This window comes from Seriola lalandi, unplaced genomic scaffold (assembly GCF_002814215.2).
Source record: "Seriola lalandi dorsalis isolate HSWRI2012SDOR001 ecotype SW California unplaced genomic scaffold, Sedor1 jcf7180002054901, whole genome shotgun sequence".
Taxonomy (NCBI): domain Eukaryota; kingdom Metazoa; phylum Chordata; class Actinopteri; order Carangiformes; family Carangidae; genus Seriola; species Seriola lalandi.
In genome coordinates this window covers 1,703,858-1,731,277 of record NW_019525453.1, presented here as the reverse complement: position 1 = coordinate 1,731,277, position 27,420 = coordinate 1,703,858, and the positions used below count along the sequence as shown (strand labels likewise).

General features: G+C 40.3%; 4 protein-coding genes across 4 annotated transcripts; 3 read left to right on the top strand and 1 right to left on the bottom strand.

Moving 5' to 3' along the window:
• Window positions 1–2,850: 2,850 nt before the first annotated feature.
• On the bottom strand, window positions 2,851–7,523 carry slc25a47a (solute carrier family 25 member 47a). The gene is made up of 6 exons (XM_023430115.2): window positions 6,800–7,523; window positions 5,834–5,877; window positions 5,674–5,745; window positions 5,103–5,282; window positions 4,630–4,894; window positions 2,851–4,130 (listed from the first exon to the last, which is right to left on the bottom strand). The coding sequence occupies exons 1-6, from the start codon at window positions 6,897–6,899 to the stop codon at window positions 3,817–3,819; spliced, it is 975 nt and encodes a 324-aa protein (XP_023285883.1). The 5' UTR covers window positions 6,900–7,523; the 3' UTR covers window positions 2,851–3,816.
• A 19-nt stretch (window positions 7,524–7,542) lies between these two features.
• On the top strand, window positions 7,543–15,409 carry LOC111672634 (mitochondrial basic amino acids transporter-like). Its single transcript, XM_023430116.2, has 4 exons — window positions 7,543–7,956; window positions 10,343–10,386; window positions 10,644–10,727; window positions 12,092–15,409. Exons 1-4 carry the CDS (start codon window positions 7,929–7,931, stop codon window positions 12,860–12,862), a joined length of 927 nt encoding a protein of 308 aa, XP_023285884.1. The 5' UTR covers window positions 7,543–7,928; the 3' UTR covers window positions 12,863–15,409.
• Window positions 15,410–17,173: 1,764 nt separating this feature from the next.
• LOC111672765 (uncharacterized) lies at window positions 17,174–20,294 on the top strand. The gene is made up of 7 exons (XM_023430326.2): window positions 17,174–17,822; window positions 17,926–18,189; window positions 18,305–18,589; window positions 18,678–18,731; window positions 19,074–19,178; window positions 19,671–19,720; window positions 19,818–20,294. The coding sequence occupies exons 1-7, from the start codon at window positions 17,765–17,767 to the stop codon at window positions 19,929–19,931; spliced, it is 930 nt and encodes a 309-aa protein (XP_023286094.1). The 5' UTR covers window positions 17,174–17,764; the 3' UTR covers window positions 19,932–20,294.
• A 3,471-nt stretch (window positions 20,295–23,765) lies between these two features.
• On the top strand, window positions 23,766–27,145 carry vrtn (vertebrae development associated). Its single transcript, XM_023430343.2, has 2 exons — window positions 23,766–24,077; window positions 24,197–27,145. The coding sequence occupies exons 1-2, from the start codon at window positions 23,766–23,768 to the stop codon at window positions 25,955–25,957; spliced, it is 2,073 nt and encodes a 690-aa protein (XP_023286111.1). The 3' UTR covers window positions 25,958–27,145.
• Window positions 27,146–27,420: the final 275 nt, after the last annotated feature.

Genomic DNA, 27,420 nt, shown 5'->3' with positions numbered 1-27,420 from the left:
GGAACCATGTCATGTCATCAAATACAACAAACACGCTGGAAATAAATCAAACACAACCGTGAAGAGGTGTCGCTCAACTCAACAGTCATTTCACGAGCAAACTGCCTGTAACTTTATTCAACCAGATATTTAGATGCTTGCATAATTGCATAATTGTGGACTGTTGCATAAGGGGAAAAGAAATGCAGGGTTTAATTAAAAGCAGCTAACAAAGGCAACATTCACGGGTTTTCTTGTTTCGCAGTACAGACTGCAATTCCTAGAATTTCAGCAAGTATCCCATTGTGGAAAAGCCTAGTTTATGATGCCTGGCACTGGCTTGCAACTGAACGACGCAGAACTTCTCTAAATTGTTTTGTTGGGTAACTACTAACTAATTAACACCAACTGACAAATTTTTTCAAGTTATGAATCGTGTTTTTGCAGTTAGTTGAATAAGTTCCCTGTGAGTTGGCCGTGCATCGTTAAAAGTGGATTTGCACATGCACAACAGTGTTCGTTGTTGAAGCTATAAATATGCAAAAAGACACTCTTTTGTGTTTAGTTTGGTCTAGTTTACAGCTTGTAATCCACAAGCCTGCCACAGAACTGACTGAAAACAGATCTCCTGGGGTCTCTCTCGACACAACCCCACTTTATCCACTGAGTAAATCTGTTACTCATAAGGCAATTAAATCATTACAGTTGAGTTCTTTATAATAGGTCTTTATTGCACCCATGGTGGGATAAGCATGAGCCAATTACACATGTAAAACAGATGAAAACATCAATTTAACACGTACAGTATTTGGTGGAGTTCATAATTGTCAAGACTCCAAAGAGAGAGAAAGAGAGATAGATAGATAGAGAGAGAGAGAAAGAGACACAGAGTTGTTGCGGTAATGTAATGTCTGTGGGCCAGTCGGAGCAGTGGCGTTGCACTCAATCGGCTCTTAAAATATTTCCTGGTTTCTACTTGATATTACTCGTGGGGTAATCTGATTGAGTTAATTATTTCATTAAACAATAGGCCTGTTTGTCCATCCAACTTTGGAAGAGAAAAGAAGAGGTGGCTGCTACGTTCAAGACGCTTTTGGGAGGGATCCAGCGACATTTTGGGGAGTTCTGGGCAGATGGTGACTCTTGCGTCCCCTTTTATTTTTTAATTTCATCCAGTTAAAACTGAAGCACCCCTTTACATCTACATTTCATTCATTGAGCAGTAACTGTACCGATCTTTCATTCATATCATGGGTTCAGAGGCTATATTTAAAGCAGAAAATCAGTTATAATGATCAAAGCTTCACCAGTCGCTTCCTGTTGGAAATCTGTCTGAGGAGAACAAGAGGAAAAATAGTAACCTCAAATTGTTCGTGCATGGTCCACCTCAGGTCAGATAAAACAATATGGATGTTTTTTTGTTTTCAGTTGTGTAAATTTCCCCATAACCCCATTTGAAAATAAAACAATGTTTTTGCATATACTGGACGGATGTAAGGAACGATTTGTGCTTTTATTTAATACACTGGAGATACGCCAGATTTCATGAAGCAACAGGATCGACTAAATCTTGCAATGCAGTAATCTGTGTTATAATTGTAACTGTATAATCCATATTGTAATCCATGTTGTTGTGCAGGCATCCGTTCAAACTCACAGAGCTGAAACATTATCCAGTTTATTTCTGTTATTCTGTTTTTTCTGTCTCACCTGGACAACATTTGTAAGGATTTAGAGGTGTTCATTGTTATACTTTTTTTTCATATCTTTATAATAGTGGTTAACACCAGATTTAAATGTATAAACTTTTTTGTTTAAAGTCTGTACAACATTCTACATAGATGTGTAATTAAGGATCCTCAAAACAAGTCAAAGTAAAGTAATTACATTACATTATATGCACATTAAATTGCATACATTCCGTTAGACTTCATTATGATTGAATAGTGTTTCTAGTTGTGAGTTACATATTTTCAATTAAACATGCAATCAGCTGTAACCTTGGAGATATCATACATAGAAATCCAATTTAAAGTATAATTAAATGTTTGAATTTGACAGAAATTGCCAAAGCATCTATCTGGAGCATCTTTTAGAGAATTTTTAGTTGAACCACACATTAACATGGTCTTGATTAGAGCAAAGCCTGTGCAGACCATGTAATTATCTCGGTTATGTATTTGCGGACAGCGGTGTGGATGGCATCACTGAGGTGGTGTCCTTCTCACACACTAGATGGCAGTGCAACTCCACAGAACAGCACGGCACACAGAAATGTTTGATCTGTATAAATCATGCAAGAGACATTTCAACAGTGCCTCCTCTACCTGGAAACCGGGTGTCACTGTGTCTTGTTGTGAAGAACTCAATCATTTTGAGAGTATTTAAGTATTTATTGTGATTATTTCACAGTGAAAGTTCCAGTTCTCCGCAAATTATGAAAAATTAAAATCCAATTTCCAGCTAAAACTCAGAAATGTGAATATTTTTCAAGCTTAGATGGCCATGTATATTTTTAACTACACCATAACTCATATTCACATCCACAGTGCACTTATTAGATTATGTGTTCCCTCAGGAGAGGGCACTGTGGTCAGATAAATTGCCACTTGTAGACACTTGTGCACTCATTTTGATTTATAGATGATAAACAACGTGCTATAATTAACTATTGATTAACGCTAAGGCCTTGCTTGAAGTAGGGACTGATTTTTCGGTCACTACATTTTCCAGTCTTTTCTTGCTGACAGTATGACATGGTTAGAGTTGAAAATACATGATGTTGCATAGCTTTCAGTTTGAGGTCAATGAAGGATTCATGTATTGGCTCAGCAGCATTTGAGCAGCACTAAAAACAGAAATGAATACACCTTTTAAATTCTTCTCTTGCATGACCTTTATTGTGGAAGGCACAATGAACATTTCCATGATAATTATACAAACAAATTACCAGAAATATCATTCACGTATTTTTCCCTGTTTGAACAACTCTGATTTCCTTGTATCCCCCAACTTCTGAAACCTAAGCTACAGCCTTGCATTGTCTACACACATCCGTTGTAGTGGTTAATTTCAATGAGTGTTACATTGTGAGCAAAATTGCATAAAATTCTGTAAATGTATGACAGATGGAGGTAAGGAACAAATATTATAGATGTGCTCCATAGCTTTATTATTGAGAACTGTGATTCTTTTTTTTCAAGGTAATTCTATTCCTAAAAATTCCATTTCATTGAGGTTTAAAATAGCATGATATTATGCTTAAGTCAGACTGTCCAGATCTACCATTTTGCTACTGAGCTGGAGATGAGAAGTGGACGTAATAATATGCAAATATGCAAACATGCAGCATGGGCCTGGACGGGTATCATGCTTGCTAAATTGTGCGTGCTGCAGCTTATTGATAAATTCTACATTCAAGGACTTAAATGGCCTTGAGTAGAGTCAAACATATTTTAAATTCTAGCAGTATTGCAGTTTCTTGGTGCACTGCTCTCCTGGCATAAACTGAGAAAAGGAAACAAACTGGCCAGGGAGGCCATCTAGTGGCCAGAAAGGTGCAGGTCAGATCTCTGGTACCAACAGTGCCGATTACTGACAAGTTAACCCTGAGCATATTAGGATACATTACCTTCGCTAGCTGAATATTAAACATGTAACAGAAAGCACCAATGATAGCTGCGGAAACAATCATTCCTTTTAAAATGTTGCAATGCGTACTTTTTTGTGCCAAATGTCTGTCTGTCTGTTACTATTTAAGTCCTTGTAAAAACACGCATTAACACAGACAGACAAACTACATAACAGAATATGAGATGAAAATGGAGGTAGTCAATACTATTCAAGCGGTAACCGAGGCGGGTCCACGCTGTCTGGTCCGGCTAGGAGTAAACTGGTGAGAACCTCGTATGTAACAAACACAACCATGTTAACAGGGAATGCACGCAGACAGTTGATGCCTAAGCTCCTAAAGAAAAACCCGGCTCCTTCCACCCGCACTGTCTCAGTAATGCAGTGGACAAAACCTTTGTATCGCTTCGTCTCCCGAGCTCCGTCCATCTGCAGGCGGGCTTTGATCACGTCCATGGGTGTTCCTATGGTCCAACCTGCCATTCCTGCTATTCCACCAGCCAGCATCACACCACTCCAATCTGGAGGAAAAGAGAAGACAATGATGTTAAAGGGACACACTAAACCTTAAAATGTTAACTTGTCTTTTTAATCCTCAAGTCATTTGTAACATGACGGGGACGTTTTTTGGCCTCTGCCCTTGGTGGTGTTTATCATTGGAAGCTATGGTAATGCTAAAATCAAGGGAGTAGTTTACAGCTTATGCAACACTTTTACTGTATACTTTTACTTTGACTGTAATACAAAGGGTAATACAAATACAAAATTTCATTGCCATAAACACTGTCAAATGTTTATCAGATATAAAATTGTGCCCAATGTTTATTTTTAAAGAATTGATCAGATAACTCAGGGCTGTAATTGAAACGTGAAAACATATGAAAGCATATGACTTGGTGCTGCCATGGAAGCAACATGCAACAGGAGTCTTGCTCGCAAATGTCAACCACTCAAGCAACTTACACAAAAGGAAGAAAACAAGAAAGAACCTGGTGGCAAACTGAAATAGACTTCACTCACCTGGTCTTTTCTTGCCACTGTCTTTTAGCCATTCACAGATAGTGGTGTAAGTCAAAAAGTATGTGGCGTATGATGGCCCATCTCTTAGCATAAGCGGCAGAGCTCCTCTGTAGAGTCCGCGGAAACCCTCCTCTTTGATAATACTCAGCAGACAGTGAACTGGACCACGGTACTTAGGTTTGGGCAAGTTGGCTCCTCCTCGCTTGGACTCTGTCTGACACTGCAGTCGTACTTTAACTATGTCACCTGGAGACATCACTGATATCTGTTAGAGGCAGATAGGAAGACTGTCAGATATCTCAAAACCTGCACAATTAACACTACAACAATCTGCACCGCTATAATAGCACCTTCATTTCACATGCCTGATAAACATGAAAACCATGCATTGTGTTACTAATTTACAGGTGAATGAAGCACATTATTGATGTACATGAAACTTTTCATGTGGTTTATATAACTGTCTCCATTACCTGAGCTATGCCACCTGCCATACCAGACAGGAAGACCTCTAGTTTGGTGTTTGGACCACAACCGGCTCCTCGCAGCTGGCTCAGACACTGCAGGCAGTTCCTGTATGTACCAAACACCACTGAGGAAGTCATAGAGATTGTCGTAATGGGTAATGACATCCCTTTGAAGAAGCCGTGCACCTAATGAAAAAAATGAGAAAAAACAAGTGAAACACATGTGAGAAGTAGTGAAAAAACAAAACAAACAACCACTGTATCCTAATCACTTCACTGTTTTTTGGGGGGTAGGGGTTGCGTTTTTTTTTTTTTTTTTTAGAAATTAATTGCTTTAACTTTCTATCTGAGGCTAACTGGTATTCAAGTTCAAATGCAAAGTCATGGTATGCAGATACTGAATAATTTTTGACTAGGAAAGTTGCCAAAAATGTGTAGCTCATGAGTTATTAACACTGTTGACATTGTTACCTAAACATGAGTGACACATTTAGAAACAACTGTGAACCTTTTTTTAGCGGATCTACAAAACACATTGTTCACAGAATATCATTGAGACTACGCCAGTACAACTTACCCCTTCTTTTGAAAATGTTGCTGCGGCACACTGCCATATTCCAGTAAACTGCCTCTGGGTTTGGATCCGGACCTGGAAAGGTTAAGAAAATGATGTGAAAATGACGGCCGTTTGTTTTACAGACATCTTGACTGTTTCACATACTCTCCACTTACTGTACCTTCACGGTGTCTAGAGGGTAGCCCACTGCGACTCCACAAGCCCCTGTGTGTTTCCAGAAAAAAGAGAGCATCAAGGACACAGCAGAAACTCTGCGATGGCGAAAGCTTGTGAGCTTTAACTGCAACCCTTTTAATCATGTGCAGCTGGCGGGAAGGTCAAATGTGAGGATTTATTGCATATCTGTTTTACATCTTTAAAAAAATTAATACCCTTGACTACTAGACATGATTTAGTCCTGATTACTGTGAGAATTAAATCTATAATAACATTTGACATTTTATTATCTGAAATTTAAATGAAAGTTAATTAGGATATTATCAATTATAAAAGCAACAGTTAGTAGCACCCATGTTATGGGTTCTAGCAAGCTGATCCGTTTATTGTAGTTTTTCACATCCCTTGACTTGGCAGTAAATTTAACACAATTGGGTTATTACCAGTGAATTTAATGGTACCATACTCCCATTTCATTCTTTCCAATGTACTATTGGATGTGTCCCTGTACTCACTGGATGTATTTTTAATATCTCACAGTAATTATTATATAGATTAATTCATGAGTTATGCTAAAGGGAAGACATTTTTCCTCCAAACTAACAAGGAAGCCTTTCAACCCTGTTCACTGAGTGAAATTGTTACTTTTAATTATAACTGTTTGTTCAGTTTGTTCAGTGTACAGACAACAGGACTAGTATGTCACTTTAGTTCACTATTGCTACTTCAAACAACTTAATACATATGGCTAAATTAGAGTTCACAGATATACCAAATGTAAAAGGACAAGCAAATGAGGCTATAAGAGACAAGTTAACATAAAGGTTCATTTAATCTTCTCCTATAATGCTGTAATATAGTTAGCGCACCTGGCACTTACAGTAGCTAACTTAGCAATTTAGCAAACAGTCTAGCCGCCTAACACTAACGTTAAATTAAAAACTTGTTAGACTAGCGTTATAGCTGTTACCTGCAAACGATCCGGACACAAAATCGACGATGTGCATCCTGTCAGATGGCAACTGACCCACGGACAGTAGACAGGGGTGAGCCCATTCTCCCTCTAGCATGTGCTACATAACCATAACCTTGAGTGTGTTGCTGTTACGTGACGTGAAGAACAGGCGTGTCCCTGTACTAGTCAAACAACGTCGACCGACAGCATTGGTTACGATTTTACCCGAAGATAGCCGACAGCTACTCGAGGTGGATAGCTTAGAAAATTGAGTACATGCAACAAAAATCATATGGAAGACAAAAACTTTGATTTTAATATTATATTCTGCACAATAAATTGTCGCCTCTTAAAACCTTAAAAACGGGACTCTTTGAGCTAAATGCCACATATCATCTGACAATATTTCTCGAAATTGCACGTTTATAAAATAAATACTGTAATACTTGTCAATAAGCTTTAGAAAAATATAATTTGTTATGGATAAAACTGCCTACACCCGCTGGCACGAGGCTCTTGGACAGTCCATGCAAAAGCAAAACATCACACAGCACTTGTGACGCATTTCAACATTGGGAGCCCTTGAGGTAGGCAGCCAATGAATAACGAGGATTATGTGCGGGACGCGGGGTGTCGGCGTCATTTCTTAGCTCTGATTGGATAGAAACTCGACCCGATGCCGGTATTACCCGCCCTCCGCCAGTTGCTTCCTGTGTCGCTAGCTCGCTGCTACAGAAATAAACCTCCTTGATTCAGACAGAGGGAAAGGGTATCCGCACTGACTGTAAACGCCACAGCAGTTCAGCGGTTCACGGAGGACGTGTAGGTGAACAGGAGAGTTTTATTCGAATAAACAAAGAGCAAGCTAAATAACTGCTCAGAGAAAACAAAATCGTCAGCATTTGCAGATTGTCAGGTCTAAACTAGCTAGCCAGTGCTAGCTAACATAGAGGGTAGCTGAAAGTGTCAGTCCAGTAGCTAGATTAAACAGCTAAGGACAGTTACTGTCAGGTGTACAACAAAATCAACAGTTTTTGGAAAAACAAACAAACCGACAGAGTTTGAAAGAGTCGTTGAGATCCTCTTCATTTACTACTAGATAATATTTAGTCATTCCTCGGCTAGGTGACGTTGAAGAGCGGTGATGGACTTCGTTGCTGGATGCATCGGAGGTAAGTTAGATGCAGCTGCACTTGTACCACCCACTTTAGTTATCGTTAGCTAGATGAGTACAGCTGCCAAAGAGCCACCTAGATGTTTCCTTTTTTATCGTTAGCAAACTAAACAACAAACACACCAAGCACCACCCATACTAATGTGATGCAACTCTATCACAAGATTACAAGTGCATTTTCGAAATTCCACTAAAGCGAATCCAGTCAATTAAGGCGTTTGACCTGGTGGCAGACCTTGACACCGAATCGGTATAAAGTTGTAAGTGGCTTATTTTGTGTTAGCTGCAGGGTCAACTTTGTAATGATGTAGGGAAGTTCATTTTTGATGTTATTCCCTCTATAATAGTTTTGTGATTGTTAAACATCTTAGAACGTTTGAATTTAACTGAATGTACAAGGCCTGTTTCATAAAAGTGCTTGTTCACAATGGGTGACACATCCTCCTTCATTTCTCCCTGGTGTCACTTGTACACCCTGTTGGGAATTGGAAGCATGCAAACACTAAGTGCAACCTGAGCTCTCATGCAAGGATGGCTTGGCTATTCAAAGTTTCCACACACACACACACACACACACACACACACACACACCAAAGGAAGATGGCAGGAATCAGTACACACCCCTCGACAGACCAATCCCATGCTTTTCTCTTTTCAACTGTGACTGACTGACAGACGATGTGGTTTCCCACCTTCTCACAGTGGGTGAACTCAGGAAACCATCTACAGTCAAATTGGAAGCTTGTTGCTGCTGTTTCAGGATGGCATAGTTTGTGCTTAGCTCAAAACTCAAAATAAGGTAAACTAAGTGCCATGCTTTTTGAAACCAGTTAAGTTTGCGGCAAATTTAAGCTCAGTTATAAAAGAAAATGATAGGTGATGACACATATGAGATTTGTTACTACAACTATGATGCAACACCCTCTTCTGCTTGTTTTCCTGCTCTCACCTCATACCAGTGCTCTGAGGTCAATGACCGCTCATTGTGTCAAACACATGCCTGCTAGTGTTCTTTTCCTGGCTTAGTTCCTGGGACTCACCTCTGATAGGCTCTTTTTACAAATGTGTCATGTGACAAAGCAGATGCTTATGTAGGATTAGTTTGCTGTGGTTTGTTTACTGTGGTCACCCAGGTGGGCCAGTAGCTCTGTTTTTTAAAAAAAATATATTTCCTTTATTAATGTTAGGCCTCTTGCTATGTTTTAATCATTAAACAGTGTCTGTCAAGTATTAGTTTCCTGGGGTAACCTTTGGTAAAGTATTGATGATGTTTGTGATCAGTCTGGGAACTGTGTTTAGGTTTCAACATAGACTCAGGTGAGAAGCCCAAATTGGCATCACAACATGGGCATGTGCTGCATAAGCCCAAATTATATAACTTTCAAAGGCGTGCTAAAGAAAGTTTTAGAAGGTGATGATGCCCAGTCAGCTGGCTCTAGCTAAAGAAAGTTTTAGAAGGTGATGATGCCCAGTCAGCTGGCTCTGGCTCAGTAAGGCAGTGTTACCCTGGAGGAGATGGCAGCGTACTCTTAAATTACAAAACAGTGCCAGCATCGAGTCTTGGCTTTCAAAGAATGGTCAGATAGGACGGGGAGTGATTTATTCCGCCTGATATATCAGCAGGACCAGATTTCTTAGAATCTGAAAACCAGTTTTGAGAAATTGGAAGCATGTGCGCACTAACAGTCAGGGTAATGAGGAGTCAGCAGAGTTTTGGAGTCTCAGACTTCTGATTTTATCGATCATACAACCAGAGTGTGTGTCTGTGTGAGAAAGCAGTGAGTTAGGCCACATTCAGACATACATGTGCCCCGTGTTAAAGCAGGGTTAGTGGCCGCACTAGTCGGGGTGTGTTGTTTCATACACAGTTTTTTGCTGCACTACACAGCGTTGCTCTGGACACAAGGAACGGCCTGGTGTGTGTGTGTGTGTGTGTGTGTGTGTGTGTGTGTGTGTGTGTGAGAAAGTAAGCAGGATTAGAAAGACTGAAAGTTTTTGCTACTATCTCCATGTTTAAATTATTATTACATGTGGCTGGACAACAAGTCACACAAATTACTTTTCAATTCTGCCCTGGCCTTTAGCATTCAAGTCAGTAACCAGTCCAGTTAGTAACAAAAGAGAAAGACAACAAATATCAATATTTTCATAAAAGGCTTAAAGACCTCAGTACATGACATGTCACATAAAAGTCATACAAGTCTGGTTTTGTAAAAATTAGATAAAAATGTGGAAACAATCAGGGTTGTCTTCTTGTGATATACTGCAACTGAAATATGAATATGAAGACTGGAGGGTCTAAGTTAGTGATTATAGTTGAAACTTGAATGCTACGAATGATTTGTAGAGTAAATGTTCGTTGCCTCTTTTGCCTTTGTTTTCAGGTGCTGCTGGTGTCTTGGTTGGACACCCATTTGACACAGTTAAGGTAGGATTTTTTTCTTTTTTAATGCACAGTGAATTTAAAAAGATATGATAGGTAATTCTCTATGTTTACATGCACCATTATAAAATACAACCAGTTAACTTTGCATGAGCCTTTATACATTTATCTCAATACTTTTTTTTAAAAGAACTTTAACGAAGTACTATTTCATCATAATACACTGTCTGCAGTTATTTTGGATTATTTTACATTATTTTTCCAGGGTTTAACAGATTGCTGAAGAGTGTCTTCTTTTGCAGGTGAGACTACAGGTCCAGAGCATTGATAAGCCACTGTACCGCGGGACCTTCCACTGTTTCCAGTCTATAATACGGCAGGAATCGGTAGGTGGATTTATTTTCTATACAATTCTAATGCTGACATTTTAATGCAGTAATAATACTGATATGATATTATATTGTGTCCTGAATGTTTGAATGGTGAACCAGGCTCTGATGTGTTTGACAGTTCTTCAGTGTTTGGAGTAAAATGAAATAAATAAGGATTCTTTCTGTAAGTGTTTTGTTGTTGTATGTGGTCCTCCCTTCTGGCCTGCAAAGCTGTTTGCCTGAGTGTGGTTTGAAACTAAAAAAAAGCTGACATGGCTAAACAGCTGTTTGAAGTCAGCGGGGTCAGAGTGATCTGGTAGTTAACGAGTTATGTCAGACGCTCTTGGTCTTATGACCAAATGGGGCACCTGAAGCTGAAAGGCCAAACTTGGGGACACTCCAAATGGGGATAAGTGTAGCTCTCTTGAATCGGGTCAGACTCAATTGGCTTGTTTATTTTCAACTTTCATAGTTCTTGTTTTCCCCCGATGATCTGAATAATGTTGTGCTTTGTTTGTTTTTTTGTCTTTTTCATTTATTTTTGGTGTAATCAGTTTGATTTTTTTTCTTCCCCCTTTTTTTTTCCAGCAATAAGGATGACTATTCTCAGCCTGAGAAATGTCTTTAAAACTCCAACTTGCATCACATAATTTGTTATTCAAGACTCCTGAATAGCTTTCCTTGCAGATCACTCAAAATGCTGTAACAGTTTTATGTAGATGGAAAATGAACGAGTACCTGTTTTCACAATCATATTATTTAAATAGCCTCAAAGTGTTTTCACAGCTTTTCATTTATACTGCAGGCACTTCTACTACAAGAAGTATTATAGGGTGTGCCTGGTAGACAAAAATAGCTGTCCTGAAAAAATGAAGAGATATGAGGCACTTTCTGCAATAACAAATTATGCTTTTAGGAGGAGCTAGCTTGCTAGATAGGACGTAGGCTGGTCAGGTCACACAAGTAATGATAGGAAAGTTGGAAAGGAGTTTCTTATTGTGATGAACCATGTGAGAGTTTTGGATGTGCAAGAGTTGTGACTAAATCCTATTTTCTGTTATTGGAAGTTACTGGTGCTGGTTGTTCTGGAAATAATGCATGGAGTGCAACATGATTACACCTGTGTTTTAGCCATAATAAGGGTCAACAATTCGACCATGACCCTAATTAGTCAAAGTATGTGCAGTTATGTAACTAAAAGGAAAAGTTAAAGTCAACGATTGATTATATCCCAAACTGCCAACAAAGTTTAAGTCCTTAAATTTGTTTTTCATTCATTAATTTAAAAGGAAGACCAGTTCCTGGGTAATGGTGACTTCATTTTATATTGATATGTTAAAACACCTTGTCTTATGTGACATCTCTGAACCTCTCTACAGGTATTTGGTTTGTATAAAGGCATTGGATCCCCCATGATGGGCCTTACATTCATCAATGCTATAGTGTTTGGTGTTCAAGGAAACACCATGCGTCTCCTGGCACATGACACCCCCATGAACCAGTTCCTTGCTGGTGCAGCAGCAGGTGCCATCCAGTGTGTCATCTGCTGCCCCATGGAGTTGGCTAAGACTCGCATGCAAATGCAAGGTACTGGAGAGAAGAAATCCTCTAGGAAGTTGTACAAGAACTCCCTGGACTGCTTGGCACGGATCTACAACCGGGAGGGTGTGCGGGGAGTAAACAGAGGCATGGTAACCACGCTTATCCGCGAGACACCTGGCTTCGGAGTGTATTTCCTGGCCTACGATGTGCTGACACGCAGCCTAGGCTGTGAGCCTGACGATCGTTACATGATCCCCAAACTGCTGTTTGCTGGCGGCATGGCTGGCATCGCCTCCTGGCTCTCCACCTATCCTGTAGATGTGATCAAATCACGGCTCCAGGCTGATGGGGTGGGTGGAGTCAACCAGTACAGCAGCATTGCTGACTGTGTGAGACAGAGTGTACACAGAGAGGGCTATATGGTGTTCACACGAGGTCTCACCTCCACGCTGCTACGAGCCTTCCCAGTGAATGCAGCTACCTTTGCTACTGTCACCCTTGTCCTCATGTACGCACGGGGGACGGAGGTAGGACCACAAGACTGTGAGCCGGCGCAGCCCAGTCACCACGCACAGATACAGCAGCAGGCCCAACCCTCCAGCCTGTGATAGCACATAGGTCACACCCTCAAACCTGGGCACTTTACAAGAGCATGGAAAGACATAATATACATACAAACTGTTTAGACTCATTTTACATCAGACCAGTCATTCCCAGTTTTGAGTCAGAAAATACCTGGTTTATACAAACGCTTGTTTTTACTTTCATGTCAAAAAGAAAACAAAGGAAAAACATTTATTTATTTTTTAGCAATAATTTAAGTTGAGGTTTGCCTCTGAGGATGCAAACTTGTTAAGGGGATGGTGTTACCTCTAATAAGATGAAGAAAACTGAGATTAGTGAAAACTTTGAACAGCAGCTTTTATGAATATTCTTTCCACTGGTTTTAGACTTGTTACTGAGCCAGAAAACTGACTGAGTGGCTGGGTTGTGTGTGTAGCGTAGCCCCTGAAAGTTGATATCTCCATTAAATATATTTTGAAATGTGCAGTGTTTCACTGCCCCTGTATATAATATACTGATTTTAAGTCATGTCTTTTTTTTATGTATGTTGGAAACAAGTTTCCTGCCTTATATTATGTAAACTTTATTTTGCAAAAGGAAGCTGAAGCACCTGTTTGTATCTGAACTGTATCCTCTGAAGAGCCAAGTAAGCGAGAGAGAAGGAATGAAGCATGTGTTAAGGTGCAGACCTTACCACTGATGTCTGCTTTTAAACCAAAAAACATATTGCAGCTGTAATCCAATCACCTGTAACGTACTATTAGTCCATACAGCACATGTTGATACCCATTATGGACTAAATTCATCTGGTGTGAAGGGCTCTTCAGGGACTGTGCAAAGTGTCTGTGTGTGAATCAGGATGTAAGTAGCATTATGTTTGTCTTGTTTGGTTGTCTCGTTTGTTGCATGTTGTGTTTTACCAAGTAATGTGAAGTTTTATCATTGCAACTTCACTGCTGTATTAAAGACCTAATCCAGAGGTAGACACTAACTATGAGCATTGAATATATTTTAAAGCAGTCCATGATACGGTTATTGTGGGGTCATGTCTTCATGCTAAGAGTTCCCTTAAAAGCTCTGTAAAGTTTTTATTTTCTTATTTCGAGAGACCCTGTATGTCCCAGTATTTCTAATGACCCCTCATTCATTTCACTCATCAAATACTAGTGTCCACCAGGGGTCATCGTAGGTGATTTCTGAGTATTATAACTTTTTGTTATTATACAACCTGCAGTATGAGGAAAAACTACAACACCAAAAAACAAAAACACATTATATTTAAAAACTCAGCACTTGAGGGGTGAATGTTTGAGTTGTTAAACACAGATGATTCTTTCACAAATCCTCTAAAACTGAAGCAGAAAATGCTTCATGAATAAAGTTAAATCTTACCTTGAGTTACCGTTCACTGAGACAAAATGTCTAAACTAAATTATGTCTCCCTAAACTTGAGATGTTTATTTTGTGTACCAATAGTTGATATACTGTATTTAACCATCTGGATTGGGGCTTTGATGAGATGTATTTATTTGTTTATGTTACTATATTAGCTAAATATTGTGCAAGTTATTATTAATGAGTGGGAACTGTCTGCTTTCTGCATGTGTGTGTGGTCAGTACCTGATGATTTTCTCTGTATTTTCTGCCAGAATGTTGAATTTCTCGCTGTGAAGCAATCAAAAGTTTTTACCCCAGCAAACACATTAACGTCAGTTCCCATCAAGGCAGTAACTCATCAGTCCAGCTGATAATTTGCTCCGTCTAAACTTGTAAAACTAGCAATGAGTCTATGAATGCTGCATTTGTGTATGAAGACTTACTTGTGAAAGGTTGTTGGAGAGCAGGAGGTGACAGATGCACTAAAACCTTCAGTATGTTGAATGTAACACACCTGTATTCACTCTCAGGTGTTCTGTAACTCAGAGTTGGAGGGCAAAATGTTTTCTGGGAAGCATATTGTTTAAAATCTAATTGTTACTAGTTTGAATTGTTCAGTGCTGCTGAGACTTGAAAATCTCCAAGACTGTATTGTGGTATGATGGTGAGTGATGATGAGCAAAAATGGAAGGAATGCAAGGGATGGTTATGTATGTAAAAGTTGCTTGTGTCTAATCTTTAACGCCAGCTCCTAAACGGTGACACTCTCTGGCTCAAAGGTATGCTACATCTAAGTCTCTGTCATTGCTATTTAACAGTTAATATTAAACCCAGCTGATGTGATAGGTGCAATATGTACAGGATGTAACTGTATTAATGTGAGGTTGTTTTGAAGTGACTGGTGATATAAATATATGTGTGTATATGTGTATATATATATATATATATATATATATATATATATATACATATATACACACATTCATATATAACATATTTTTCAGTCTAAAGTATAGTTGTGTGGTTCCCTGAATGTCTGAGTTTAAGCAGTTTTTGAAGTCTCTATTTGATCAGTTAGTTAGCTGCTACACTGAAGAGATTTTAACTGAAAAACTGAGACATGATATTTTTGTAACATAGGCATACATAACCTATTTGTCTAGATTTGTCACTGAAGATCTGTACAAATAGGTAAATAAAAACAATTCAGCAGCCATGTTTGTCTTTTTAATGCCCTCTCGAACTGTAAAAACACAAAACATGTCACATTCAGCGTTGTTCATGTGGGTTATGACAGTTTCCATAATTAACAAATGATGTTATTCATTGACTTGATTGTCACAATCTCTTTTCGATGGGGAACTGCATCAACACATGAGGCTTAGTTAGGTTTTATTGTTTACTTCAACACATGCGAGATGAACAACATTAAATGGAAAAAAAACGTCATATTTGAACTTTTATATCGATACAATGAACTTATACATAAACATACACAGAAATTAAGTAAATCATGGTGTCATATTTGTTGATAAGATGATTCAGTAAGATGGTACCTGAGGATACAAGCTTTAAGATGCCAAACTAAATCCCTAAAATTTGTCTCCTCTTAGTCTCTGTGTGTTCTTTACACTCGTCGACTGTAACCACCTTTAGTGCCATCCTTCTTTGGCTCAAGATCACTGTCTAGTTCCTGGAAGACAATAGATACAAAAATAATGAAAATTTAATAACTTTAGATTACTTTTAGATTTTGTAACTACACTTAGAGTAGGTTTAGTTACAAGGAGGAGGAAGATGAATCATGGGATTATTAGTAAAGACCTCAGCTTGACAGAAATCTGGTCATTACGTTGGCCTGAATACCTTTGAGTTTCGAGTGGAAAGAGTGACATAAAACTTCAGTTACACAAATACGTAATCATGAATCATGAATTTTGAAGGACTCAACCTAAACACCATCTGCTGATGAGCAGGGGGAACTGCAGCAACATTTCAAATGTAAGTTTTAACATTTGTGCACAAACTAAATTCCATTTGCCTCCATTGTGTTGGGTTCAGCGATGGGAATCTCAGTCCCACAGAAAGTACAATCCAACCCTCAATCCCTTAACTCACAAAAATATTCCTTATATTGTTTTTTTCATTTTAAAATGATTAACATCCATCAGACAAAAGATGAAGCTATGACGGAAATGTAAACAGCAGCTTTTATAAATACAAGAAGCATCAACAAAACTGAAATGTAAAGGTCACTCTGTCTTTCACGTCTGCTACTGGTACCTGTTGTGCTTTTCACTGAATTTCTCTGGATAATCTTTTCTTGTATATCACAAGGACACCTCTTCTGACAGGACCCACAGGAGAAAAAACAGCCTGTCCTCATCTTTAAACTTCTTCACACATCTTGTGAAAACAGTCGGCTGTCAACCCCGAACAAAAGCCAGAATACAAATCAACACTACTGAAGGTCAAAAAAGTTTTTATTTATGAACTTTTTAAGATAGACACCATTTAATGAATCCACAGTGGTAACAACACAATACTCTATATAACAGATCACCCTTAACTGCAGAATCCATGTTTTCATTAGCAATTTATCAGAGGAAACACATTGTCACAATTTCCTGTGAAAGGAGCCCAGGTGAACCGAAATACATTTATTACTTCTTCTAAGGAGGGTATGTTTTCCCCATTATCTGTCTGTTTGTTTTTTTGGTTGTTTGTTTGGTTGTTTGTTTGTTTGTGTTTTTTGTTTGTCTGTCTGTTTGTTTGTTTGTGTGTTTTTCTATTAGTTTTTTTGTCTGTCTGTCTGTCTGTCTGTCTGTCTGTCTGTCTGCTTGCCTGCCTGCCTGCCTGCCTGCCTGCCTGCCTGCCTGCCTGTCTGTCTGTCTGTCTGTCTGTCTGTCTGTCTGTCTGTCAGTCAGTCAGTCAGTCAGTCAGTCAGTCAGTCAGTCAGCAGGATTACCCAACAAATACCAAACCGATTTGCACCAAACTGGGTGGAGGGACCAGGGAAGAGCTCATTAAAATGTTTGGGGCAGATCCGGTTAAAGGCGCAGATCCAGGAAGTTTTTGTTGAACATTTTCAACATTTTCTTCAGTTTCTCTGGAAAAAATGTGTGGATCTTGACATAAAAAGTCAAATATAGATATGGTTCTGAGATTCATGAATTTGTACAATTTGCTGCAAAATCTAAATCATAATCTGGATCCGGTGGAGGAAAATGTATGGCCATGGTGGAAGTATGGGCTCTATTCCTTGGGTTTTTCTTCTTTTTTATTCACATTAGTAGTAGGCTATATGATGTGAAGGAATATTGTTTGTGGCGTCAAACCGAAAAGATAGCTTCCCTTCATTGAACTGCTGTGTTGCTTTTGCAAACCTTTTCTGCCAGGTATCTGTATGATGCCTCGCACTCAGACACACAGTCAGACCAACAGCTGGCGAGGTTCTCCAAATCAGCAGGTTGAGGACATTGACAAACGCAGGAAGTGACATTACGGTTGACTAAAATGAGGAGTGATGACAGTGAACCCTGAGTGTACACAGTGAACAGTTTTGAAGGATGGCTGGAACAGTCCACATGGCGATGAGTCTGCTGCTGCTCTTTTTTATCACAACAGGTAAGAGAAACATTAACACAATCTTAACTTGTGATTATACTTTTATAATCTTATTTTAAAGACATGGTAGAATATTCTGACCCTTTTCATCTTCTCTTTTCAGGTGTAAAAGGACAAAATGGTCTGACGTTGGCAGAACGCAGTTATGATATTAAATTTCCATGTGAAGAAGATTTGGTCTGCTTTCATTTATGGCAGATCAACACATGGAGAACAAGTAGATACTTTGCCATAGTCAGTAATGGAGAGATCCAGACCGCTGAATCAGAGGAGAAGAAATGCGCTCTGCAAATCAAAGATCTCACCGCAGAGCATGTTGGACGTCATCAATGCCAACAAATGCCAAATAACTTCTCTTCTCACAACAGTGAGTGCTATCAAGTTTAAAATCTTATGGTTGTGTGGGGTCATACAGAATACATATCACCTGATAATAAGAAAAGGAAATCTGTGCAATAAACACATTTTTTTCTTTCTTTCAGCTGCCCCAGTGTTAAACCTCCTGCCTGCCAAAACAGTGTCACTGCAGTGTGTCGCCCTTACCTACGTGGATAGGGGACGTTGCTCCAGAAGGATCAGCCTGACGTGGGTGGATGAAGCCGGTGTTGAGATTCAAGAAGACTCCTATCATCAGATAAATCAGCCGTCCCTTTGTGATATAACTCTGACTGTCACCTTTCAAGAACCTGGAATCAGGAAGTTTAGGTGCCAGGCGACTGTGGATCAACAAGTCCAGACTTCAGCTGAGTTGTGGGTCAGAGCCCCAGGTCTGTTAATCGCTGATCCAAACCAATAGACTCCTGTTTGTTAAATGCGGAAGAATTAATAACAAATGCTATTTTCTTTTCTTCGTAGCTCTTAGAGGGAAGGGGAGAGGATTCATCCCAGACCTGGAACTTGAACCTCAAGGTATGAGAAGCTAGTATTTTTGCACATATACAAGATAAGCTTGATAACTAGCAAAACAGTTGATGTAAATCAATAATCCTACCAAAACAGCAAAAAGGCAGAACATTTTATCATATCATAATATAAAACTACATTAAATTCAGGGTGGATCTTCTTTGGATTACCGAAGAGAGCACTTGACAATTTGGGTATTAAATAAGACCAAAATACTACCGTGCCTCATTTAGTAATGTGAATATTAAAATAACAGTTTGTGGCTAATCCTTCGAGGTTAGATATGGATTTAGATGACTTGTTTCAGCCATAAACAAAAAAACATATGACTATCATTTGCTTTTACAGGTGGCATCCAGGATGTGACTGGGGCAGCTGTTGGGGTTGTGGGCTGTGTGGTTTTGACAGCAGTGATTGCAGTGTTTGTTGTAAACACGAGAAGAAGAAGAAGAAGTAAGTTCCTGAAGCCGTATAGAATCCGTCCAGCTGAAATTGCCTTAAACGGGAAACTGTCACATATACACCGATCAGCCACAACATTAAAACCTGAAACTGGGTTTGATATTAAAACCAAAAACTGGTTGTAATGTCGCGGCTGGTCGGTGCATGTGCACTTGTACGCAGTCGCTTCTAAACAGGTGTCTGCACGTCATCTTGCACAACTGTGTTTTGTGGCCTTTGAGGCAATCACTTACGGGCGATGTGCTAATATCCTATAAGTTCTGTTTCCACTGTTCCCGGCATAATTATTACATAATCATTTTGCAAATGTATGTCGTGACGTAAACTGTATTGTGCTTATATAACCTGTGTACTTATCAAATAGTTGAAGTACATACTGTAGTGATCTGATCGCATAACTGAAAGGCAAAGCGATGATGATGTAAACACACAAACACGATTTGTATTCAAATATGAATTTGTGCATTTGTGTTTTTGTTGTAGACAGCCAGCTGCTTGACGATCCTCATTCAGTCCAGTCTGGTTCCAACAATGTGAGTGAATTCTCTTTGAACAACATGTGGAACAACATCTTTTGTGCTTTTGTATGTCATGTCATGTATTTATGTATGTCCGTGTGTGTGTCTTTAGGTCATGAATACAGATGACGTAATCTATGCTGACGTTATTCTCCCCGCTGGCTCTGATCGAGTGTTGGTCCTGGAGTGCGAGTCCACTGAATACGCCTGCGTCCGATACATGTAGTCTACTGTTCAAATATCAATTGCTGTGTTTTTTTTTTTTCTTTGTTTGTGAGCTTCAGCCATGCACCCTTACTGTAGTTGGCACCTAGAGTCATCAGGGACCTGACAGGTATTTTGCCCTTTACCTGAAACATTCAGTATTTTAGCAATGAAAAACTTTTACAGGTTCTTGAATATTCTACCTCAATACATTTTACATGTTTAGGCTATTGGACAACATGGTGAATGGTTGGAAAATTACATATTGTACATACATGAAAATGCAAATGATGTTTTTAGATTGACTATAATTGTCATTTATACACTTATGACTGTTTTCTTTACAAAACTTGTACCTGTGTTTTAAGTATGTAATAAAAAAATTAAGAAAATCTTTGCCATTAATTCAGGAGACTCTTGTAGATATGAAGAGAGACCAGTGAACTAACGTTTGTTTATCTTGACTCTTCTGACTCTATCTGAACATTTCCCTTTCAAGTAACTTGGCATATGATGAAATTTGGCGCATTTCAAAAGCTGTTTAGAGTGCGGCTGAATATGGCAACGCACAATATTTTTACAGGATATTTTTTATGATTCGATATCAAACCAGGTGAAGGGACTTGCAGGATGTGGTAGCAGGCGACATGGTTGAAGAACCAGAAACATGTTGCCAAAGAACAATATTTCAATGGTATTGTTTAGTGAGATAATATTTTTGCAGGTGATGGAGTATTTTCATTCAGTGCAGAAACTTGAGGTGCAGCCTAATGCAGCACTTTATCCAGGCACATTTTTTCCATTTTCCTTGTGCGAACCCAAATTAGATAGTGTTTGGAGTGTACTGCTGGCTTCAGTCTTCCACTTTCCCCCGCCAGTACACACACATACACACATACAGTACACACACAGCCACAGCAGGTGAGAGACTGCCGGAGCCGGTCCCAGTGTTGCCCTATTTGCATTTTAAATACTTGCAGCCAGCCCACTACTGTGTTCACAGTGCAGTGCAGCACAGCTAATCTACACACCTAAGGTGTGTGATTGACTACAGCCAAGAGTCTGAGGGGGTTGAAGAGATAGTGAAGACACACTGACAAGAATTGGGGGGATGAATAAAGAAGAGAAGCCGTACCTGGATAAGTTAGAGGCCCTCGTTACATAGCATGTAAAATGGAAGCAGATATGCTAATCGGATTCTGAATATGTTAATTTTCTTGATGTAATCTTTCAAAAACAGGATGCAAAGGATGAAAGTAGACGGAGCATATTTTCTCCAATTTGCTTAAAGCCTTAAAGTGAATGGAAAATGAAGGTGAAGAGGGAATGTAGAAGAGGTAAAGCCATGAATAGATTTAAAATGCTAAGACGGATATCAAAGTACAGAAAATGTCCCTGAACTCGCACTCAGAGCTGAAGATCGGGGGCTAATGTAGCATATGTACTATATTCATACAATATTGAGAGTACATTTCAGCAATGAGGCTCTTCTTCAAGGTCAGTGTAATGGTGTTATATTCTATCATGTCTGGATTCCTAATGAACAGTACATAAGGCTGTGCTGCTGGATTTCTCTTGAGGTTTTTTCACTTTAGCAACAATGAAATCCTTGACCAATAATGTGACTTTTAAAGTGAGTAAATGAACAAGTGACATGACTGTGACCTCTCTCTTACACTCCACTACACTGACACTTTCCTTGACCTTTCCATACAAATATTGTGTCATTATTTCAAATTGTACTGTCAGTTTAAAGCAACTGTTTATCTGGAACTTGCTGCTTGTATTTAAAAAATTCCAATACACTCTGACCTCTGAAACATCTTAGGTCAAACACGTGGGTGTCTCTGCATTATCTCAACTGCATTACACCCCCCCCCCCCCCCCCCCCCCAACAAGGCCAACCACACAGTCATTGTCCAAATAGCTGATAAAGCTTCAGGTCAAACCCTTGAACCCCAGTGAACTCAGGCACCAGCTTGTCTGCCCAGTACTTGGAGTGGACAGAGCAGCGGGGGCCAAATGCCGTTGTCCCCTGGTGTGTGAATTTAAGTGTGTGTCTGTGTGTGTGTGTGTGTGTAGGGGGAACAAGCCGTAGGGTTGGGATCTACAGTGTGGGCCGTGGGGGGTTGGGGGACAATCGGTGGGATTGTTGTGCGTGTGTGGAACAAAAGGCTTTGATTACTGAAATCCTGCAAAAGGCAGGAGAGGAGGTGTTAAAAGTGATACAGTGGAGAAACAAACAGAGCTGGAGCTCAGGAGCCTTCCTCTCCTCTCATAAAGCTCATGTCCACACCCTGTCTGCACATATCCACTCTAATCCACATACTAGGCTTCATACTGTCTACTACTAGTAGTAACTGTAAAAGGAAGAGCAAGTTCATGGCTGTAAAACTGTTTGTTTCCTGTTTTGTTTTGTTTTTTTTACATTAAGTGGGGATTTCACATTAAGCTTATCAAGCAACACAATTAACCTGCCACAAAATGTATCTGTGCAAGCACTCAGGAATTTATTCATGAGGGAAAAATAACCACAAATCGTCCTTTGACGCCAAGAGCACTTGACAAATAACCTTGAAAGTGAACTGTTGACATGTGGAGTTGGCTTTGAAAAGCAAAAACGTGTTGATAAAACCTAAAGGCACCGATACCAGTTAACCTACAGGGCCGCCTCTGTGTTCTTGTGGCCCCTGACACATTGGCTTTTGTTAACACTTCACATTGAAATTGACCCTGGCTGTAGTCTAAGGGAGGGGGAGAAGGAGGAGGGAGCCGTGGGGGGTGGTGGGGTCCCCCGACGCAGAAACAAAAAAGCGAATCGACGACTGACAATTTCCTGATGGGAGGTGCTGTTTAACCCCCCCAAAAATCTCCCGTGCTCAGAGGAGAGGACACTCCGGAGCTACACGCACACAATGGACTAAAACTCACGGAGAGAGAGATCAATATCATCAGCTGTGAAACCCCGCATTACAATTAAGTGACTTCCTTTGAGACCCATTTTAGTCTCTGGACGCTCAGGTAAGAAAAACGGTCGTTTCCAATTTTGTTTTTGCGTTGCCACAAGTGGAGGATTTTATTTTATTAAGACACGCGTTTGACTCAGTGTAGGGGCTGAAAATTTGCAAATCCAATTAAGTCTTTGAAATCATGGAAACAGGCAAATAATTGAGAGAGATCCTTAAAACAAAAACACAAAAAACATTACGCCCGACAAAGTAGGCCTTACTAATGTAGGTAATGACTTTGAATTTGAATATCTGAATTAGTTTAATTTGTATTGTATTGGTCTGTTTTGTCTCTTTTTGCAGCTGCTTTGCAAATAGAAAAATCTATATTAAATCACTTGCCTGTGAAATCATCGAATTTCACTTGACTGTTTTGTGTTATTTGTATGAGGTATAAACCCCGCCTTGCTTTCGCATTTATATAAAAAAAAAAACCCAAAAAACTAAAGCATGAGACTTGGGACAACAAGGTGAGTAACAGAAAATGCTTTTAAGTACATTACAAATCAGCTTAATTCTTAATTATACAGGAATTTATTGTCTGCCACTACCACAAATTATGCATGTGTTTTTCTCAGTCAAAACTGAAGCAGCAGTGTTTAGATTTAGTTGCAGCTGTTGTTTGTGTATGGATAAACCATGCTGATCTACATAATCTAGTCCAGTGGTAACAAAGGCATGAGCAAATTTCTTAAGCTTATCCCCTGCTGTTGAGAGTTCATAAAATTTCCCTGAGTCATCCATTTTCACTGAATGTAGACATCTGGAACTATCCTCTCCTCCTCCACTCTCTCTAACCTTTACCTCTCCTTCACTTCCGCCTCCCACCTCTCATCAGATCTCCAGTTATGATTCCGAGGAACGAGGTCGTGCTGTCTGTTTTGGGAGAGCTCCAGGAGGCCACGGAGAGCTCTGGCCTGGATGCTCTGACCAGAGTGGCCCTGGAGGTGGACCAGGTCCTCGCTCCCTTCCAGCTTCCCAGTACCCCCTGTCAAGAGTTCCCTGAGTGGGCAGGCGTGGACGACATAGCTCACGGCCTGTACCCGGCTGATGCACCCAGGGGCCTCCTGCCGGTAAACTGCAAGGGAGAAGGCAACTTGCTGTTTGATGCAGTCAGCATGTTGTTAGTGGGGAGCACAGGTCTTAGCTTGGAGCTACAGGTGAGTAATGATGGTTTATGATCTTTTGTCTCTGAATGTACAGTGATGCATCTATTCTAGCTGATGATATGAACACATAATGGCTGTAATATTAATTCCATTATTATTGTCCGCCACAGGTGCGGACCGTAGTGGAAATGGTGCTGTGGAAGCGATACTACCTGTCTGGGATGATTGATTCTAAAATGATGCTCCAGGCAGTTCGCTTCAGTCTTTGTGCTGAAGAGTCCGAGGACATGCTCAATCTGCCCGTCACAGTCTTGGAGGCTATCTTTGATGCAGATGTCAAAGCTTCCTGCTTCCCTGGCTCCTACGCCAACATGTGGCACGTCTACGCCCTATCATCTGTCCTTCAGTTTGACATCTACTCCATCTACCCCATGTTCAACCTCAAGATCCGACCCTACTTCAACCGAGTCATACGTCCAAGGACCTGGCCCAAAGACTCAGAGCCACAAACCCTCCACATCATGTGGTCCGGCGAGTTGCAGTCTGACGGCTTGTTCAGGCCAAATAATTTTGTCGCACTAGCCCAGACCACCGACCTCACGTTTGGATGTCCTGACAGTGAGCAGAGGGCATCGCCCATCAAGAGTGAGGAGCTGCTGAACCAGGAATCGCAGCTTTCTTACCCGAGTCTGAAGGACAAGTACAACATCACCAAGAGGACCTTCTACCGCTGGAAGAGGCAGACACAGGAGCACTGCAAAAAGTCCGCAGCTAGGTATGAGGCCAAGTATTTCCTTCAAGCTTGTTACTTGGAGGGAAAGCTCATCCCTCTGCACCAGTTCAAGGAGTTTTTTCCTGAGATCTCAAGGTCATCTTACTATAACTGGAAGCATGAGCTTCTGAAGTCTGGAGGAAACTTTTCCACCTCATCTTCAACTGGAGAGATCAGTCCTGGAGAAAGTACAGAGCAGGAGGCCTGGTCTTCACCTGAAGCAAAGCAGGATGAGCCGGACCACCATGACAGCGTGGCCAGTATGTTTGGCCTCAGCCTCGGCAAGTTGGATCTAGAGCGGGCCCAGAATGTAACGCATATGCAGGAAGCTAAACGTTGTCTGCAGAATTGCATCGCCGTGAATGCCTCCCTCCCCTTCAGGGTCTTCAAAAGAAATTTCCCTGGGATCTCCAGGTCAACCTACTACAACTGGAGGAGAGAAGCCATGCTGTTCAGTAGAGGTTACAAAGGCAGTGTTGGCAGCAGCGAGGACAGCTCAGATGCTGACAAGAGCCAAAGTCCAAAAAGTCTGTCACCAGTCCTGTCTAACATCCACCAGGCTGCCATGCCCAGAATGAGGATCTGCCGGCGAAAACACAGAAGTTTTAGGCTGGCGTACATGAGTAAAAAACAGCTCAGAGATGCTGCAAAGCTGCACGTCCAGAAATCAAAGTGGTCCCTGACGAAGTTCAAGCTCAAGTTCCCGTCCATGTCCCCTTGTTTCTACTGGCTGTGGCGCAGCAGGCAGAACCGCAAGAAGAAAATGGTTGTCCAGAGTGCCGACGTCCTCCCTGAGATTCCGCAGAGCACCACGACAGAAAACAAGATTACGGAGAGGAGGGTGGAGAGTCAGTCTATGCTCCCATTTGTCGAGAGCCCTAGATATCTAGAAAGTTCCCCCGTGCCCTCTTTTGATGCCCCACATTCAAAGCACATCCTTCTCGGCAAGGCACCAATAGATGAGCAGATGTTTGCAATGGATGTTGTGGCTCTGGCCAACTTCAAGGCCAAGGCCAAGCTTTTCCTTCAGCAACGCTTTGAGGAAAAATCCTTCCCTACGTTTAAAGAATTCCGGTCCTACTTCCCCTTCACTCCACGCTCGACCTACTACATGTGGAAGCGAGCTTTGCATCATGGGGTGTCACTGGTTCATGGATAAATGCCCAAAGCTTTTATCCTGAAAAATGGGCTTTTGAAAGCAAAATCTTAGCTCTGATGAGGAACCTAAAACCTTCACATCCACCTTTTTACCTCAGCATTTTGTTGTAAACACACTAGCTACACACTCTTCCCTTTATTTTTTCATGTTCTACAGGACTGTTGAGTACACTGGCTTAGCATCTAAATGCATTGTGTCTTTCCTCTGCCCCACCACCACAGCTCATTCCTTCCTCCTGGACATTTGCACGTGTTTGAAAAGAAACTGAGTTGTGGGTCTGTTTAAACCCTGCATGTTGCCCTCCAGGCAAAAAGCAGTTCAAAGCTGTTGTTTAGTGGCATTTTGTTTGAGGCTGTTTCTTCTCCAGTGTCTTTTAATCCCTGCTAGGCATTGTACTTGGGTGCCTTTATTTTTTCAATTCTCATTGTAATATGATTGTTTATGCTTGAATGTATGCTTTTTTGTTGATGCATGTAACATCGATCTGGATTCTTGGCGGTTTAATGTTTTTTGATTCTTTGCATGTAAAGAGCAGCCAGTATTTCAGACATCAGAGATGACTTCTTGTTCAGACATCCTCTGTCCTTAATTCATCTTTCTCCTTTTTATTATTGAATGTAAAGCTCAGGGTTTCACTTGGTGCACTGAAGGTTTCGGTGGCTGCATCAAGGTTCTGGCATTTGAAAATGCCTCCTTTTTCTGGTAATCATCACTATAAACTGTGAGTTTTGTCACACTATATTTGCACTAAAATGGTTCCCATTACGCCGTTGAATGTATTTTCTTAACCATTATGCACACTCTGGTTAAGTTCCTACAACTCTATTTTTGAGAAATAACTTGAAAATTGAATATAAATGAAGATATTTTATTTTTTGTACACTCCTTCATTTCAAAACTACCTATTTCCCTGAAATACTGGGGGAAATTTGCATTTATAAGCTACTTTTGTTTACTATTTAGTTGTATATGAAGTTCCATTCCAATTTGTCTCCACATAGACAGACATGTTTTGCAGAACTGCCAATAAAAACTGCCATAATAGATTTCAGTTTACATTTACTTTATGTATTTATTTTCTTATTCATCACATGTCTGTAATTGGTACTGTTGATACTGACAGCCTGCATTATGTTCAGTCAGCAAGTGAGGCAGTCTGTACTGGCTGTATATCAATAAATCAATCGATCAGCATCAACCCGTGGCTTTGTTTTTTGCTTGACCAGTCATCCATCTATCTATTTATCTATCTGTCTATCTATCTATCTATTAGGAAGTGCTTAATTATGTCTTTTCATTAACACACCACCCCTTATAAATTGTTTTAACCACCACTTGTTTCATGCTCCACAATACCTCTCACCACTGCTAGCATTAAGACATTTTAAAATGTGTGTAATTTCTCCAGTCAATGGCCGTATCTTCCATGTCAGTGAGCTATTGTTCTGCTCAAGTGATACCAA

Bases quoted from the DNA above. Each gene is read 5' to 3' on its own strand.
- LOC111672765 (XM_023430326.2), top strand. From the start codon at position 17,765: ATGGCTGGAACAGTCCACATGGCGATGAGTCTGCTGCTGCTCTTTTTT. The intron at 17,823-17,925 runs GTAAGAGAAACA...TTCTCTTTTCAG, and splicing joins GCTCTTTTTTATCACAACAG to GTGTAAAAGGACAAAATGGT. The intron at 19,179-19,670 runs GTAAGTTCCTGA...TTTTTGTTGTAG, and splicing joins CACGAGAAGAAGAAGAAGAA to ACAGCCAGCTGCTTGACGAT.
- slc25a47a (XM_023430115.2), bottom strand. From the start codon at position 6,899: ATGCTAGAGGGAGAATGGGCTCACCCCTGTCTACTGTCCGTGGGTCAG. The intron at 5,283-5,673 runs GTAAGTTGTACT...TTTTTTCATTAG, and splicing joins CAACATTTTCAAAAGAAGGG to GTGCACGGCTTCTTCAAAGG. The intron at 4,131-4,629 runs GTGAGTGAAGTC...CTTTTCCTCCAG, and splicing joins CAGTGGCAAGAAAAGACCAG to ATTGGAGTGGTGTGATGCTG.
- vrtn (XM_023430343.2), top strand. From the start codon at position 23,766: ATGATTCCGAGGAACGAGGTCGTGCTGTCTGTTTTGGGAGAGCTCCAG. The intron at 24,078-24,196 runs GTGAGTAATGAT...TGTCCGCCACAG, and splicing joins GTCTTAGCTTGGAGCTACAG to GTGCGGACCGTAGTGGAAAT.
- LOC111672634 (XM_023430116.2), top strand. From the start codon at position 7,929: ATGGACTTCGTTGCTGGATGCATCGGAG. The intron at 7,957-10,342 runs GTAAGTTAGATG...CTTTGTTTTCAG, and splicing joins CGTTGCTGGATGCATCGGAG to GTGCTGCTGGTGTCTTGGTT. The intron at 10,728-12,091 runs GTAGGTGGATTT...ACCTCTCTACAG, and splicing joins CTATAATACGGCAGGAATCG to GTATTTGGTTTGTATAAAGG.